Source organism: Oryx dammah, unplaced genomic scaffold (assembly GCF_014754425.2).
Source record: "Oryx dammah isolate SB20612 unplaced genomic scaffold, SCBI_Odam_1.1 HiC_scaffold_7, whole genome shotgun sequence".
Taxonomy (NCBI): Eukaryota; Metazoa; Chordata; class Mammalia; order Artiodactyla; family Bovidae; genus Oryx; species Oryx dammah.
This window is the reverse complement of record NW_024070191.1, coordinates 36,893,324-36,910,865: the sequence shown is the minus strand read 5'-3', so window position 1 is coordinate 36,910,865 and position 17,542 is coordinate 36,893,324. Positions and strand designations below refer to the sequence as shown.

The 17,542-nt window shown below is 46.3% G+C and overlaps 1 protein-coding gene across 4 annotated transcripts in view; it reads left to right on the top strand.

Moving 5' to 3' along the window:
* Nucleotides 1-17,542, top strand: part of SH2D4A (SH2 domain containing 4A) — a 64,451-nt gene that overhangs the window by 34,961 nt on the left and 11,948 nt on the right. For 3 of the 4 annotated variants that reach the window (XM_040243283.1, XM_040243282.1, XM_040243281.1), the window contains 4 exons: nucleotides 932-1,012; nucleotides 8,859-8,970; nucleotides 10,754-10,955; nucleotides 13,629-13,759. In XM_040243283.1, the coding sequence (XP_040099217.1) occupies nucleotides 932-1,012; nucleotides 8,859-8,970; nucleotides 10,754-10,955; nucleotides 13,629-13,759 (526 nt within the window). The remainder of the gene's footprint in view (nucleotides 1-931; nucleotides 1,013-8,858; nucleotides 8,971-10,753; nucleotides 10,956-13,628; nucleotides 13,760-17,542) is intronic. The other variant, XM_040243285.1, reaches the window with a different exon arrangement.

Genomic DNA, 17,542 nt, shown 5'->3' with positions numbered 1-17,542 from the left:
CAGGTGCCAGCTGTGGTGGGGAAGGGGCGGGATTGAGGTGGTCCTGCAGGTTTGCTTTATGACATAGAAGTGACCCTAAGTCCCCCCGTGCTCTGCGCTGAGTCTTAGCACCAATGCTGACCTCCAGCTGAAATGTTTGCAGGCAATTTCTGACCTATGCCAGGACCCAGGAAGGAGTCCTCAGGTATAAGGCTCAGAAGTGGTGGTCCCGTGGGTTGAGAGTGACTGTCTCAGCCACACAGGTTACGTGGCTTCAGGCTGGCCACGGCCTAGACTCTGCAGGCAACGGGGCCGGTGTGACTAACCTGGTCTTAGGAGGCGCCTGGGGTGCTATGCCAACTCAGCCACAGAGCCTAGGGGTGGTGATGTGGGGCCCACAGGGGTGGCCCCGGAATCCCCACAGCGGAACTGGGAACCTCACGGGCAGGAGCCGGCTCCTGGGAAACCTGCGTACGGTGGCAGAAGCCCAGATTCTGAGCTGGGGCGTGGTGGCACGGGGGACCCTGGGCGGCGGTGGGCGCCAGGGAGAGGGGGCAGGGAGAGAGGCGTCCCAACTAAGGTGTTTCTCTGGTCTGACCTAAAACACCGGGGGAGGCTGATCAGGGACAGAGAAAGAACTGAGATTAAGGAGTAGTGTTGATGTCTTATTACAGTCATCCCAGGGGTCCTGGGGCCAGCCGGGAGGAAGACACGAGCAAACCACCAGCCCTCAGCTTCTGAGCAGTAACTCACCGCTGACCCTACTGAGTGCAGATGCCGGGGTTTCCTGTGGTTTCATGGAGTCACCTGTTGCTGGGAAATGCATGGGTCCGGCGGTGGGGGTGGGCACAGTGTTTGGGAACATTGGCACAAGGGGAGCATTGGCAGATGATCTTCTGAGATGGCATTGCAGCTCTAAATGGCATAAAAATGTGTTTCGTTTGATTTTTAGCTGTCCTCCAGCTCCTCAAGAAATATTCACCAAATGTTGGCAGATTCTGTCAGTCGTATAAAGGAATTCGGATTTCACCAGGTAAAAGACTCCCCTTCCATCTCAGGGGCGAAGTGCAGAGCCAGTTCCGCTGATGTTTCACAAATTGGTTTATTAGCTTCATGCAGAAATGAAATTAAGTCTTGAGAAGCTCATGAACACAGCTGTTCATCTTTGCCTGCTGATCTGGAGTGGGAGAGCCTTGAGTATCGAGGAAAGAGCAGGTGCCAGGATGTATCAGCTGGACCCCTCCCTGAAGACCTGATACAGTCAGAGTGGGCGGTGGCCAGCGCTAGGGAGACTGACTTCAGAGATAAAGGAAGCATGAAACTTGGCCGAAGGTGGATCCAGATCAGGTTCCCCAGCGTCCACCCCGTCTCAAGTCTGTCCCTTTGCGCCGAGTGACCTCTGTGTCACTGTGTCCACAGTGCTCACGGGACCTCCGGGTGCCCAGCTGTCTGGGTCTGTGTGGACAGAGGTCTCCTGGCCCCCTTGTCCTGCTGTCTTGGTCCCAGAGATGCTCTCAGGATAACTGAGGCAGAGACTGGGAACCTTGTAGGGCTTGACCCACGGAAGATCGGAAAAAGTGGAGTAAGAGACGAGGCTGTGAAAAGAAGGATCTGGCTGCAGTGGGGTGGCGGGGATGGAGGCTGCGGTGAGGGCGGCCCAGCCCGGTTCCCATGGGCAGTGTGACCCAGGCCCATTCTCCTCTGCGGGGCTGAGTGTGACCCACGAGCACGCACGTCGTAGACTGGCGTCATGGGCAGCCTTGGAGCTGCAGGCCTGCTGTGCAGCTGCTGCTGTAATAGATGCCTCTTTCCAAAAACAGCAGCCACAGTCACTAAAGGAACTTTCCAGGGACACTGCCCTGACTGTGATGTCATTTTACACGCGGGCAGGTGGGGCAGAAAGGTCAGAAGGTCTGCCCTGTTCCTTCAGACCCCTGTGTTGAGGTCCTCCCAAGAGCCGGCCTCTGCTGAACAAAACAGCTCATGTCCTGCCCTTGGAAAGCGGTTTCTGACGAGGAGACAGATGATAAAGCTGACGTGTGAAGTCAGGTCCTAGGAGCTCTGGAGGAAAACAACGCAGGATAAGGGAGCTGAGGACAGGCCAGAGAAGGCTGCTCTGCGAAGTGGGTATTGGAGCAGAGGCCTGGAGACCGAGGCTGGGGCCATAGGCTGGCTGGGGAAGCCCGTTCCAGGCAGAGGGAGCTGCACGTAGGCAGGCACAGAGGCGAGAGACCTCGGATGCGGTGGAGGAAAGACAGAGAATTGGGTGGATGGGCTGGAACGAGCGGCCGGGGAGGGAGCCGGTGGGACTGTCTGCATCAGCCTGCGATGAGCAGCTTTGTGTTGGGGACCTTTGACAGCCCCCCTGCCCATCTCCAGCTCTGCGCCGTGCGCCCCGGACGTCTGGACCAGTATCAGCCTCAGCCCCGCTACCCCTCCACTTCCCGGCCTTCATCCTGGACCTGTGGGCTTCGGCAGACAGACAGGTTCCTTGTCTTCAGCGGACAGACAGATGTTTCCGCTTCTAAAGAGGAAATGAGGGTTTTCTAAATAGAGAAAGTAAAGATCAACTTGTAAAGCCTTTTCTAAAAGTACATTTTTCTGGAGGAATCCTTAGGGAAACTCAGGACGAGTTCTCGAGTGTTCTAGCTGGGTTGAATGAACACAGCAGCCAAGGTCAGGTCTCACCCGCTGTCACTCTGTGAAAGTCACTGATTCTGTCTCCTTCCTCCCTGTGCCTATACGCATTTATGCTGTGGATGAAAAAGGAATGCGACTTACCAAACACAGCACTCTCAGACACTGGGGTAGCCCCTAGCAACTGAGCACCGCTCAAGTTATTATTTACTTAATATATTTCCTTAAGGAGACCCACTTTGCAAACTTCTTGCTTTTCCTAAGCAACAATATGCATACCATAGTTCAGTATTGTAGTTATATATTTTTTCCAGTTATTTAAAATCAATTTCAAAAAGGCAGGTGTCAGACAAACAAAGCTCCACTTGGAAGTTTTTCCTGTTTGAGCTTAGAAATTGCGGCCAGCACTTGGGATTGATTTCAGGCTTGCCAACAGCTTCGTTAAGGCAATGGCAAATTTTAATAGTCATTCCAAACACCAAAAGCTCTTCTTTGGTTTTTGTAATATTGACTAAAGAAAGGGGCTTAGCTCTAGGCAGGAAAAGAGTATAAGACGAAAAAAGCGAAAACAAGCAAACCGCAAAAGTTTCCATACATCTGAGGTGAAGTGCAATTACCGAATTATCACCATCTTCTGTGTTAACCGAGATTTAATGGTGATTGAAACCAGTTTCACAGCGTGTATTTCACTTGTGGTGAAATCATTTAACCACGAGAGTCTATTTTTCTACAGGAAAACACAAAAGAGAAAAGCCATCATTCTTGTGGTGTGGAGCAGGCACGGCCAGTCCTCCCTGACGCTCAGTTTCCCTCACGGCTCAGCTGACAGGCTATGTCCTGCTGCGTGCACCGAGCTGTAAATTCAGTTTTCTCATGAGCCCTCAGAAGGCTGTCCTCAAATTAACAAAGGATTTTTAAGTGATTTGGTGTGTAACATTTCTCTCTGGTTAAAAACAAATTCCCCTGAATGCACTTAATGATTCAGAATGGTAAACGTTAAAATGGTTGATGGTAAACTTAATATTATGTAAATTTTACCACAATTTTTAAAATGTTATGGTGGTCAGTCAGTCAGTCATTTCAGTCACTCAGCCATGTCCAACTCTTTGCCACCCCATGAATCGCAGCACACCAGGCCTCCCTGTGCATCACCAACTCCTGGAGTTCACCCAAACTCATGTGCATTGAGTCGGTGATGCCATCCAGCCATCTCATCCTCTGTCATCCCCTTCTCCTCCTGCCCCCAATCCCTCCCAGCATCAGGGTCTTTTCCAATGAGTCAACTCTTCTCATGAGGTGGCTGAAGTATTGGAGTTTCAGCCTCAGCATCATTCCTTCCAACGAACACCCAGGACTGATCTCCTTTAGGATGGACTGGTTGGATCTCCTTGCAGTCCAAAGGACTCTCAAGAGTCTTCTCCAACACCACATTTCAAACGCATCAATTCTTCAGCACTCAGCTTTCTTCACAGTCCAACTCTCACATCCATACATGACCACAGGAAAAACCATAGCCTTGACTAGACGGACCTTTGTTGGCAAAGTAATGTCTCTGCTTTTGAATATACTATCTAGGTTGGTCATAACTTTCCTTCCAAGGAGTAAGTGTCTTTTAATTTCATGGCTGCAATCACCATCTGCAGTGATTTTGGAGCCCCCCAAAATAAAGTCTGACACTGTTTCCACTGTTTCCCCATCTATTTCCCATGAAGTGATGGGACCAGATGACATGATCTTCGTTTTCTGAATGTGGAGCTTTAAGCCAACTTTTTCACTCTCCTGTTTCACTTTCATCAAGAGGCTTTTTAGTTCCTCTTCACTTTCTGCCATAAGGATGGTGTCATCTGCATATCTGAGGTTATTGATATTTCTCCCGGCAATCTTGATTCCAGCTTGTGCTTCTTCCAGTCCATTGTTTCTCATGACGTACTCTGCAGAGAAGTTAAATAAGCAGGGTGACAATATACAGCCTTGCCGTACTCCTTTTCCTATTTGGAACCAGTCTGTTGTTCCATGTCCAGTTCTAACTGTTGCTTCCTGACCTGCATATAGGTTTCTTAAGAGGCAGGTCAGGTGGTCTGGTATTCCCATCTCTTTCAGAATTGTCCACAGTTTATTGTGATCCACACAGTCAAAGGCTTTGGCATAGTCAATAAAGCAGAAATAGTTGTTTTTCTGGAACTCTCTTGCTTTTTCGATGATCCAGTGGATGTTGGCAATTTGATCTCTGGTTCCTCTGCCTTTTCTAAAACCAGTTTGAACATCTGGAAGTTCACGATTCACGTATTGCTGAAGCCTGGCTTGGAGAATTTTGAGCATTACTTTACTAGCGTGTGAGATGAGTGCAATTGTGTGGTAGTTTGAGCATTCTTTGGCATTGCCTTTCTTTGGGATTGGAATGAAAACGGACCTTTTCCAGTCCCATGGCCACTGCTGAGTTTTCCAGATCTGCTGGCATATTGAGTGCAGCACTTTCACAGTTATGGTGGTAGTTTTATGTAATTGGTATTTACCACAGTAAATAATATCGTGGGTCCACTACACTTCAATAAAAAATTTCCTTTCCAACTAAGACTCATGTTTCTTATTTTATATTTTTCCTTCTCAAAAAGGATGCTTTTAAAAGATATTTTTGTATGTATATATTTCTAATTTTCTTTATTGAAATACATTGATATACAGTATTATGTTAGTTTCAGGTGTACAGCACAGTGATTCAGCTAGTTTTTTCTGATTATATTCCGTTATATGTTATTGTAAGATATTGAGTATAATTCCCTGTGCTTTGCAGTAAGTCCTTGTTTATCTGTTGTATATAGCAGTTTGATCCTAACTTATACCTCCCTCCTTCCTTCTCCCCTTTGGTAACTAAATATGTTCTATATGTTTGTGAGCCTGTTTCTGTTTTGTATATAGGTGTATTTGTGTTATTTTTTAGATTCCACATATACCTGATATCCTACAATAGTCGTCTTGTTCTGTTTTACTTACTTCACTAAGGAAATGAAGTAAGTGGATAATCTCTCTAGGTCCACCCATGATGCTGCAAGTGTTTCATTCTTTTTCATGGCTGAGTAATATTCAGCTGGGAATAAGTATCACATCTTCTTAAGCCAGTTGTCTGTTGATGGGGGATTGGGTTGTTTCTGTGTCTTAGCTATTGTCAGTGGTACTGCTATGAACTTTGGGGTGCCTGTATCTTTTTGAATTAGAGTTTTCTCCAGATATACAACCAGGAGTGGGGTCACTGGAACACGTGGTAGCTCTATTTTCAGTGTTTGAAGGAACCTCCGTACTGGTTTCCATTGTGGTTGCACTAATCTGCATTCCCTCCAGCAGTACAGGAGGGTTCCCTTTCCTCCACTCCCTCCTCGGTGTTTGTTTGTAGACTCTTTAACGATGGCCGTTCCGACTGGTGTGAGGTGAGAGCACGCTGTGGTTGACTGGCACTTCTCAAGTACTTAGCGGTGTTTGGCATCTTCCCATGTGCCTATTGGCCATCTGCACGTCTTCTTTAGGAAAACGTCCATTTAGATTTTCTGCCCCTTTTCTGATGGGGTTGTTTGTTTTTTCAATATTGAGTATATGAGCTGTCTGTATGTTTTGAATATTAACCTCTTTTTGATCACATCTTTTGCAAATATTTTCTCCCATTCTCTAGGTTGTCGTTTCACCTTTTTGATGGTTTCCATTACTGCTCAGAAGCTTATAAGTTTAATTGGGTCCCATTTGTTTATTTTTGTTTTTATTTCTTATGCCTTGGGAGACTGAGTTAAAATATTGCTATGATTTGTGTCAGAGAATGTTTTCCCTATGTTCTCTTCTAGGAGTTTTATTGTATTGTGTCTTATACTTGAGCTTCCCAGGTGGCACTAGTGGTTAAAAAAAAACAAAAACAAAAACAACTCACCTGCTGATGCAGGAGATGTAAGAGACGCAGGTTCGATCCCTGGGTTGGGAAGATTCCCTGGAGGAGGGCATGACAACCCACTCCAGTGTTCTTGCCTGGGAATCCCATGGACAGAGGAGCCTGGTGGGCTACAGGCCCTGGGGTTACAAAGAGCTGGACACGACTGAAGCGACTTAGCATGCACACATATCTTAAAATTTAAACCATTTTGAGTTTACTTGTGTCTGTGGTTTGAGGAAGTGTTCTAGCTTCATTGATTTCCATGTAGCTGTCCAGCTTTCCCAACACCACCTGCTGAAGACAAGTCTCTGCTCCAGACAAGTCTCTGCTCCATTGTGTAGTCTTGCCTCCTTTGTCATAGATTAATTGACTGTGAGTGTGTTTGTTTCTGGGCTCTGTATACTGTTCCGTTGATCTATATGTCTGTTTTGGGGCTGTTGTCAGGATGTTTTTGATTACTGTAGCTCTGTAGTATAGTGTGAAGTCTGGGGGGTTTGAATTAGAGTTTTGTCCAATAGAGTTGCCTCCATCTTTGTTATTTTTCCTGAGGATTGCTTTGGCGATTCTGGGTCTTTTGCAGTTCCATATAAACTTTAGGATTATCTGTTCTAGTTTTGTGCAAAATGTCATGGGTCTTTTGATAGGGATCACATTAAATCCGTAGATTGCTTTGGGTAGTATGGCCATTTTAACAATATTTACCCTTCCAATCCAAGAACATGGGATATCTTTCCATTCTTTTGAATCATTTTCAATTTCCTTTATCAGTGTTTTATAGTTCTCAGTGTAAAGGTCTTATTCCTAGGAGTTTTTTGTTTGTTTGTTTTGTCTTGTTTGACATGATTTTAAAATCACATTTAAATTTCTTTGTTAGTCTTAAGAAATGCAACAGGTTCCTGTATATTAATGTTATTTCCTGCTACCTTGCTGAATTCACTTATTAATTCTAGTATAACTTGTGTGGAGACTTTAGGGTTCTCTGTATAGAGTATCCTGTCATCTGCAAATAGTGGCGGTTTCACCTCTTCCCCTCCAATTTTTTCTTTGTCTTTTATTTCTTTTTCTTGTCTGATTGCTATAGTTATGACTTCCAATACTATGTTGAATAGAAGTGGCAAGAATGGGCATCTTTGCCTTGTTCCTGTGGGAAGTTCTCAGCTTTTCACCATTGACGATGATGTTTGGCTGTGGGTTTGTTGTAAATGGCCTTCATTATGTTGAGATATGTTCCCTCTAAACACATATTGACGAGAGTTTGGCTCTTTCACATGCTTTTTCTGTGGAGATAACCTTGTGGTTTTTGCCTTGTCTTTTGTTGATGTCGTGTACCTCATTGATTGATTTGGATATGTAGAGTCATTCTTGTAATCGTGGAATGAATCCAACTTGATCATGGTATAGGATCCTTGTTATGTGTTGTTGGATTCAGGTTACAGATATTTTGTGGAGGAGTTTTGCATCTATATTATTCAGGGATATTGGCCTGAAAATTTCTTTTTTTTTTTTTTTTGTAGCGTCTTTGCTTGGTTTGGTGTCAGGGTGACCGTGGCTTCATAGAATGACTTTGGGAGTGTTTCCTCCCCTTCAGTCTTTCGGAAGAGTTTGAGAAGGATTGGTATGAATTCTTCTTTATGTGTGTGGTAGGATTCCCCAGTGAAGCCATTTGGTCCTGGACTTTTGTTTGCAAGCAGTTTTTTTTTTTCTTAATTAGAGATTCTATTTCACTTCTAGTAACTGGTCCATTCAAATTCACTGTTTCTTCCTGACTCAGCCTTAGTGGAGTGTATTCTTCCAGAAATGTGTCCATTTCCTTTGGGTTGTCCACCTTGTTGGTATATAGTTGTTCATAGCATTCTATTACGATTTTTAAAATATTTCTGTGGTATCTTACTTGAGTTCCCTCTTTCTCTTCTTCCTGAGCCTGGCTAGAGGTTTGTTACATTTGTTTGTTTTTAAAGAAACCAGTTGTTGGTTTCATTGATCTGTTCTATTGTTTTTGAACTCTTTTTATCTCCTCTCTGATCTTTATTATTTCCTTCTTTTTGTTGACTTTGGATTTTGTTTGTCCTTTATCTAATTCTTTTAGGTGGTAAGTTGGGCTGTTTGTGACTTTTTTCTTGTTTCTTGAGGAAGGCCTGTATTTCTATGAACTTTCTTCTTAGAACTGCTTTTCCTGCGTTCCATGGATTATGGAAGCTTGTGCTTTCACTTTCGGGCTTTCTGTTCTCTTCCATTCGTCTTGTTTTTGTGCCCACTCTGTGCGTGGCACCTGCCTCATTGCAGGAAACTGCCAGAGCTCCTCACTAGTGTTTTGTTTTTGTTTTTTAAACAGAAGAAAGTGTCAGTGAAGAAAACACAAGATGAAGAAATAAAACAGATAGATGAAGAGAGAACCAAGGAGATTTATAAAAACTGGAAAGAAGATTCGGAGTGGCAGGCTTCTTGTAAGTACCCAGAGGCCTCTATAACAATGACACGAAACCAGCTTGTTCACTTAATAATATGACAATCTGGGAAACACTTAGAATGGTTGTCCAGAGATATTTTTTAACACTAAATTATTACTCAAAGGCTATGGGCCACCTTTTGAATTGCAGAAAGATTCTCAGCTCATCTTTGCACCAGCAACATTATGATGTATCTAAGTGATGGAATGGTATTTAGCTATGAAAAATGTTTTGGAAGAGTGTTTAATGTCCTTAGAATATATTTATATCTTTTTAACTTGGAGAAGAAAAATGATTATAAAAATAGTATGAAAAGCATCCCTATTTTAAAATGTCTTAAGTATATGAGGGAAAAGACTTGGAAGGTTAACATATTTACATTAGTTTTCTTGGAGAGGCAGGATTCAAAGTTACTTGTTGGACTTCTTTTTGTGTATTTTCCTCAGCTTTCAACAGTGAGCATATCTGAACTTTGTAATCAGCAGACACAGGGATGACAGGCAGGCTTGTCGCATCCTTGCCATACCTGTGGCTGAACCCTGCTTCATTCTGAGTTAGCACTGCCCAGAGAGGGTCCTCGGAGAAGGCAATGGCACCCCACTCCAGTACTCTTGCCTGGAAAATCCCATGGACGGAGGAGCCTGGTAGGCTGCAGTCCATGGGGTCACACAGAGTCGGACACGACTAAGCGACTTCACTTTCACTCTTCACTTTCATGCACTGGAGAAGGAAATGGCAACCCACTCCAGTGTTCTTGCCTGGAGAATCCCAGGGACAGTGGAGCCTGATGGGCTGCCGTCTCTGGGGTCGCACAGAGTCGGACACGACTGAAGTGACTTAGCAGCAGCAGCAGAGAGGGTCCTCCTGGGGAGAGGCCAGTGCCGATGAAGCAGAGCAGAGGGTGAGCGAGGCTGATGCTGGGAGGATTTGGGTGTGAAGCAGGATTAGGGCTTCCATCTGAGTCTGACTAGGAAGCCCTAACTGCCCGGTCATTGGGAGGAGCCAGGGATGGGCATGTCCGCAGAATGTTGGGAATTCTTTTACAACGAACACCATTAAAATGACAGTTTTTGTGAAATGAAAATGTCCACCAGATCCCATCACTTCTATGCAGTGAAATCTTAGTGTAATGGAAGATTTTAGGCATTTCTTTGAAGTCATAACAGATTCTGACCAATAATGCCTGAAATGCGGATAAATACCCATAAGGCTTATTCTTACATCCTGCTTTCAAGTCCACGATGCCCAGTTGCTGGAATAAAAACTGCCAAAGCAACAGCCCTTCTGCGTTACAAAGCAATCGTAAAAGGCTGTCTTGGGTCGCTTTCATGCGCCCCCCCGAGACTGTGACTGGCCCTGTAAGAATCATTTCCTTCTTCGGTCTGGGAGGCCGAATCACTCGTGGTTCAGCCACGCGGACTCTGAGCGTGGCCTCTCTGCCCGCCCACCCCGTCCTTGGCCACAAGCCACTGAAGAGCCCCTGATGGTCTGGGGAGGGGCGGTCTCTGGGCTCGAGGGTGAGACTGCGGCTTCACCTCGTATTATCCTGAGACCCCGCTGACCGGACCCTCGCTCGGGCTGAGACTCCTCTCCGCCTTGGCCGCTGCAGGAAGTTCTCGGCACGGGGCTCCCCTTCCCCCGCCCCCGTCTCGCTCTCAGCGAACCCCGCGGAAAGAGAGGACAGGCGCCGGGCCCTGACCGCTGGGCGCCGTGCCCTGTTCCCAGAGCCGCTCTGCTCCCCATCTCCGTGGGCTGACTCGAACCCCGCTGTCTCTCCTAGTGCGAAAATCCAAAGCCGCTGATGAGAAGCGGCGCTCCCTGGCCAAGCAGGCCCGGGAGGACTACAGGCGGCTGTCGCAGCAGGGGAGGAGCAGCAAGGGGCAGCAGGGCCCCCCGGGCGGCCCCCAGAAGCCCAAGAGGCCCCCGCTCCCCCCCAAGCCTCATTTCCTGAGCCCAGCAGGACAGCCACACACACCTCTCAGGTGAGAAGCCGGGCGGGGGGCTCTAAGTGTAATTAAAGGTAAGTTGCGGGGCCGCCTTGGGGACAGAAGCTGCCAGTGCCATTCAGTCCGGCCCCACCTCCCAGCCTGCGATGCTGAGACACCTGGGCCTTCATCCCTCCTCGCCTGTAGAATCCCCACGGTGGGTACCACTAACATGCCCAGTAACGTCGTGAAGATACCTAGACAGGTTAGTGACCTCGAATGCCCCCAGCCCAGCCCCTCCCTGGTGACAGCCAGAAAGGGGAGGGGGACCGTTGAGGGGTCGTCCCAGTGGGAACCCCGGGCTTGCTGCCTTCATGTCACCAGCAGAACTCCATTTTCCACAGATCAGGATGAAAGGTTTGATGACAGTTCTCATTCTGGGGCGGCCTTTCCAGGTGGCCCCCGGTAAAGCATCTGCCTGCCAGTGCAGGAGATGCCAGAGACACAGGTTCAATCCCTGGGTCAGAAAGATCCCCTGGAGCAGGAAATGGCAAGCCACTCCAGCGTTCTTGTCTGGAACATTCCATGGACAGAGGAGCCTGGAGGGCTACAGCCCATTGGGTTGCAAAGAGTCGGACACAACTGAACACACACACTCATTCTGGAATATACAGCTAAGCTCATAGGTTGAGAATTTGGAAATGTTTCTTTTTTTTAAATGCAGACTTTATTTGATGACGATTACCTTAGCTTTGGGGGTATTAGGCAGAACAATTTGTTTTGGAAGCCCCTTAATGAAAAATACAGTGGTACCACAGCAGAAACTCCCATACCTTACGTTGTCTTTTGTTTTGTTTTAATTAATTTATTTTATTAGAGGCTAATTACTTTACAATATTATGATGGTTTTTGTCATACATTCACATGACTTATGTTAACTGATTATACAATTATTTTCTCCCAGTTATTGCTATTATATGATTTGGTATGTAGAAAGATGGTATTTAAAATAACTGAGAGAAATCACATATTGATTTAATGAAATACAACTGTCTAAAGCCTTGTCCTCTCTGACATAAAAACTAAAATCCCTTCTCTATTAAGAGCATGGAAAAATAAAGAACAAAGCTCTCCCTTTGTATGAGGTCAGCGGTTATCTTCAGGGTTTTTTCCTAATGGGAATTATGACCTCAGAGGGAGCAGGGGGTGGGCGTTTCCTCTGCTATGATTATTTCTTTACTCAGTTGAAAGGTTCCATCTGGGGATTTGCAGGCCAGCACAAAATGACCACGTTCTACAGAGTGGCTGTTTGGGGAATGAGTTTTTCCTTATGGATAACAAAACAAGGAAGACCCCAGAGTGCCATGACCCGGCAGAGAGTGTGAACTCCTGCCTAGCCCCTCCCACGAGCCTGTCGCCGTGTCAAGCCCGGGTCCCTGCAGGTGGGGTGCTCCTCCAGGCTCCCCAAGGGTGGGAGCATGCCGCCATATGTCTGCACCCAGGGTGTTTTTAGAGCTCAGCCCGTGCGACTGACGGCAACAAAGGTGCCCTTTCACGAGGGTTTAAGATGATGTTTTAAGCTCGGTTAGCTCATTTTTTCCAACTTAAGCCACTTGCATGAAGTGCTTTTTGTGAGGTGGCCAGACTGGATGGTGTCAGGGCTGGGGTTTCCAACAGTGATGACCGAGGTCAGCTAGCAGCCAGCCCAGGGCAGGACAGACACGGACTGTCCATGGAGTTTCCGCTTGATCGCCGAAGATTTCCCGAAGAAAAGGACCTAACCTGAAAGTTTGGGGGAGAAATTAGCATGTAATCTCGAATGTGCAGTGTCCGCTCCCCCAGAAGTTTAAGTGTTATAGGCTGTTTTCTCCAAACTGCTGTGTCTATGTGCTTGCATGTACACGCTGACATGTATGTCACATGTAACTCCTGGTAGCATGTGTTACCATTAAGACGTATAAAAAACATAAGTTAATTTACATGCTATCCAGTAGCTCATTCAGACTCATTGTTTTTACATTGAATTCTGCTCAGAATTAGTGGGCCTGGGACTTGGAAATACATTTATTATTAAAACACTGCAGCGTTGCTTTTTATAATGGAAATTGATTTAGGTCCTAGAACTTAAGTTCTGCTACTGATTTTTACTTCAAAACCATGCTGCTGCCTGTATCTTTCTCTTAACCAACCTTCAAACACTCTTCTTTCTTTTCCTTTCCATTTCTGAGACTGCCTTTTAGCAGAACTTTTGAAAGTCTGTCAGAGAAGGAAGCAAGTCAGGGAGGTTAGTGGAAACAGGAAGAAGAGGAAATTGAATGATGAAAGTGTTGGGGAAGTTTATTCTATGGCATTTGGGTTCTTTTGCTTGCAAGCACTTGCTCTCCAGGAAAATATGGGGTGCGGGGCAGACTATTTCACTTTTTAGTGCTGTTTTCTCAATTTTTAACTGGGAGTTAATGGAGCTTCTCACTCAAATCAAAAATGAGTTAAACACTGTGGTGTTAACGCAAACCCATGAGTAGTCTACAGGACCGGCAGGGCAGATCCATTCCTCACCCTGTTCCCTACCTTGGAGGAGCCCTGTGGCGGCTGTGTGCAGGGCCCCACCCCGCGAGCTCAGCTGTGTGATCTTCAGACATGTGTTATATCTGTGTGTGTGTGCGTGTGAGTTTTGAAAGCATTATTTTCAAATCCGGTGACTCTAACTTGCAAACCTTTTGCAAATGTCAGGAATCAGAGAGTGACGAGGCCGGCCTCCAGCCCAGCCCAAGAGGACATCAGGCGATGGTTCCAGGAGGAGCAGCTTCCTCTGCGGGCGGGCTACCTGGCGGACTCGGACAGCATCGCCCCCTGGTTCCACGGTGAGTGCGCCGTGCCGACCCTGGCGGCGGGTGAGCCAGCAGGAGGGCAGGACAAAGGCTCCCTTCCGCTTGAGCCGCCCCAGAGAGGCTCTGATACTGTTCTCAGAAAGTGGATTTTCCCAGCTTTCTCAGGGAGCAGCCGGCTCCCGCCAAGTGGCCCGCAGCCATGGTGGCTGCCCGCACAGGTTGGTTGATCACCCCAGCTGGACACCACGGGGCGACTGGCAAGGCATTGCCCCCTGGGCACCTGCACAGGGCACTTGGTTGTGCCCCCCATGGATGACAGCACCGTCTGTCCGCCCCCCCCCAGCAGGGAGGGGCCTCCAGATGTGGTCGGAAGGGCACAGGCCACGTGACCTTGAGCAGATCACGTTCTCTCTTGTTCTTGTTTAGTTGCTAAGTTGTGTCAGCCTCTTTGTGACCCCACGGACTGTAGCACACCAGGCCTCCCTGTCCTTCATCTTGCGGAGTTTGCTCAAACCCATGTCCATTGAGTCGGTGATGCCATCCAACCATCTCATCCTCTGTTGTCCCCTTCTCCTCCTGCCTTCAATCTTTCCCAGCATCAGGGTCTTTTCCAATGAATCAGTTCTTCTCATCAGATGGCCAAAGTATTGGAGCTTCAGTTTCAGCATCAGTGCTTCCAATGAATATTTAGGGTTGATTTCCTTTAGGATTTGGTTCTCTGCAGTGAATCCATTTATCCAAGCCTCATTTTCCTCATGCATTAAATGATGGGGTTGAGCACTGTGACCTTTAATTAAAAGTTCTGTGGTTTTGATCCCTGCAGTTAAGGCTGAGAGATGGGCTTGTTGGAGGCTAAGCAGAGGTCAGCTCGTAAAGCATGTCTTCATTCGATGCTCGAAACTGGACTCATTCAAACCGTCTGTTTACCCTGCACCCACCTCACCGACCTCTCAGCTTCTTGGATTTCAAAAACAGGCGGTGACTTTCTGTCTGCTGCTTCTGCGAGCTCTGTGGCTGGGTTGGATTATCACTGGCTCTGTGGACAGCAAAAGCTTTCAGACAGAAATCAACGTCCTCTCACAGAGAACACTTGTCCTAATGGGCGTCTTGGTTTGACTTGTGTTTAAGACTACTCTCTTTTCAGTAGGATCATCTCACGTAGAAATAGAGCCACAAAAATCAGCACCCAAACCCATAGAATGGCAAACTCCTCTGAAGAAGAACCCAGTCGTCTGTGGCAGGCTCTCTATGAAAGGGCTGCTTTTATAGGGGCGGCGGAACCATCTAGTTTTCCCTGAAAATGCAGGTTCTCTGGTGACTGAGGTTTTGTAACTGTCCATGCCCAGAGGAGCCCGCTCTGTCTCCCAGGAGGAGGCCATAAAAGCCTCCTGCCCCTTTCTGCTCTCCTCTGAAGATTCTGGGGGAGGGAGTGACAGCGGTGTCAAAAGAGAAACAGAAAGAGGATGGTTAGCACCTTCACCATCTCACGTTGCCTGTCTTTTCCTTTTTAAGATAAACAGTGAGGAAACCAGCCTCTCTAGTCTCTGTATCATTGGGCAGAAGATGCTGCTGTTCCTGGTTCCAAGGGTGCTAGCTGTTTTAACTGCAGGGAGTGAGACATTCAAAGTGCTGATGTTATTAAAAATCCTGATACTTTAATACGCAGTTCTACTTGAAAGAGTTGCTGTGAGCTAGGAAGACACAGTTGGGCTAAAAATTTAGTTGAAGCTTTGGTTGAAATATAAGACTCTTGGATTTTACCTGTCATTTATTAATTGCTATTGTTGATTTATTTTTATTTATACAAATATTTATCATAGTTGTATCAGTCGTGTCTGACTCTTTGTGACCCTGTGGACTGTAGCCCGCCAGGCTCCTCTGTCCATGAGATTCTCCAGGCAAGGATACTGGAGTGGGTGGCCATGCCCTCCTCTGGGGGAGCTTCTCGACCCAGGGATTGAATGCGTCTCTTACGTTTTCTGCATGGGCAGGTAGGGTCTTCACCACTAGCTCTGCCTAGGAAGCCCATTGTAAGCAAAGTAAATAATATGATATGATACAGCAATGTAATAGTAAATACACAGCCATGTAGTCCATGTAAATTATTACCTTTACTTTTAAGAAGAAAAAAATTTGCATTGCTGTGATAAAGAGAAGAGGGACCACAGCTTATCTTTTTGAAACATAACTTTAGTAGGAAACGTATTTTGAAATAATGGGATGGCAGTTCACTGTTGGTTTGCCATCTTCCTTTCATTGACTCACACCCCTAAATCACCCTTCATAAGTTACTCTTTTGGCCACCTAATTTTCCCCCGATGGAGTCTGTATTTCACCCCTTTCTCTAAATTAGCTTTGAGTAAGGATGGGGTGAGAAGGCAGGGACCAGGAAAGTGAGGGGAGCTGGGCCTCTGGCTTGTGGGGAAGGTGGGGGCTGCACACCGTTGGTGAGGCAGGACCCCAGAGGATGTGAGAACTTAGGGGAAGGGGCAGGGCACTCGTTTGGGGTGTGATGACTTTGAAGGTTCTTTGGGGCCGTTGTGTGAAACGGTCCCTGGGGCAGCCAGACTAATGGGTCAGAGCTGGAGATAATAGACTGAGTCCTCAGCACATAATTGGAAGCTTGGAGGGGGTGGGCTTTTCCAGGGGTGAGCTGGGAGGGTGTGAGAGAGGAGCCGAGGGAGCGCCAGGCAGCACCCAGCATGGTGGCAGGGAGGAGCAGACGGACAGCAGGTCTGGAGACCGCCCGCTGCCCGCAGCTTCCCTCTTGCTCAGGGAAGATCAGGCTCTGAAGGCCGTCGACTGATGAGACAGGGCCCACCCACACCGGGGAGGGTTTTTCTTTCCTCCTTTGAACATGGTTTTTCTAATTATGAAACATTTTATACAAAAACAGTACAGGGGAAAATAAATCCAGTGCCAGTGATGTAACAAGTATTATAGCTGTATGGGGAGTGTTAAAAGCCATATTTACTTTGAATCTATTTTTACTAAGAAATAAACCCTGAAAGACAGAATTAAGGCTCCTTTTTTACTCTGTTTTGATGCTGTTTCCTCTTCCCAAGGGATGAACCATCTTCTGAAGCTGTCTTTCCTATCCATATTTGCATTTTATTACATGTGTACATGTGTGGGTACTTCAGGAAAATACCTTTTAAAAATATAAAACACAGGTATGCATATGTTTCTACAAAACAGAACAATGTGTTTAACATTTAACATATAACGTGGTATCATGTTGTAGACATCCTTCTGAAACGTGCATTTTCTCTCAATATTGTGTTAAGTGGGTTTTCCCTTGTTTATAAAGGTAGACTGATCATTCCTTGTACTCGTAGTGCAGTGTTTTATGATATGTTATTTATATATTTATAATACACATGCTATAAAACACATAATCTTTTGTGTTTGATGATATATATTTTATTACACACACATACACACGTGTGTCATTACTCATTCATCTCTTCTCCTACATTTGGTACAATTTTTTTTGCTGTTACGGAAAATGATGGGGTATTCACCCTGAGCATGCCTCCTTGAACACATTTGTGATCATTTCTTCAGGGTGTGTATTTAGAAGTGAAATTGCTGGGAGGTAGGATATGAACCTCTTTAAGTGTTGCCAGATGTCCTCCAAAGTGATTAAGCAAAGTTGTACTCCCACCAGCTTAATCTTACCAGTGGAACCACCTTAATTTAATTTGCATTGATTTGTCATCAGTTTAGCTTTTCAGGGTTCCTAGATAGGTGAGTGTCTTCCTCTGTTATTCCTTGTAATCATTTGACCATTCTTTCTGGTCAATTCAATGCCCC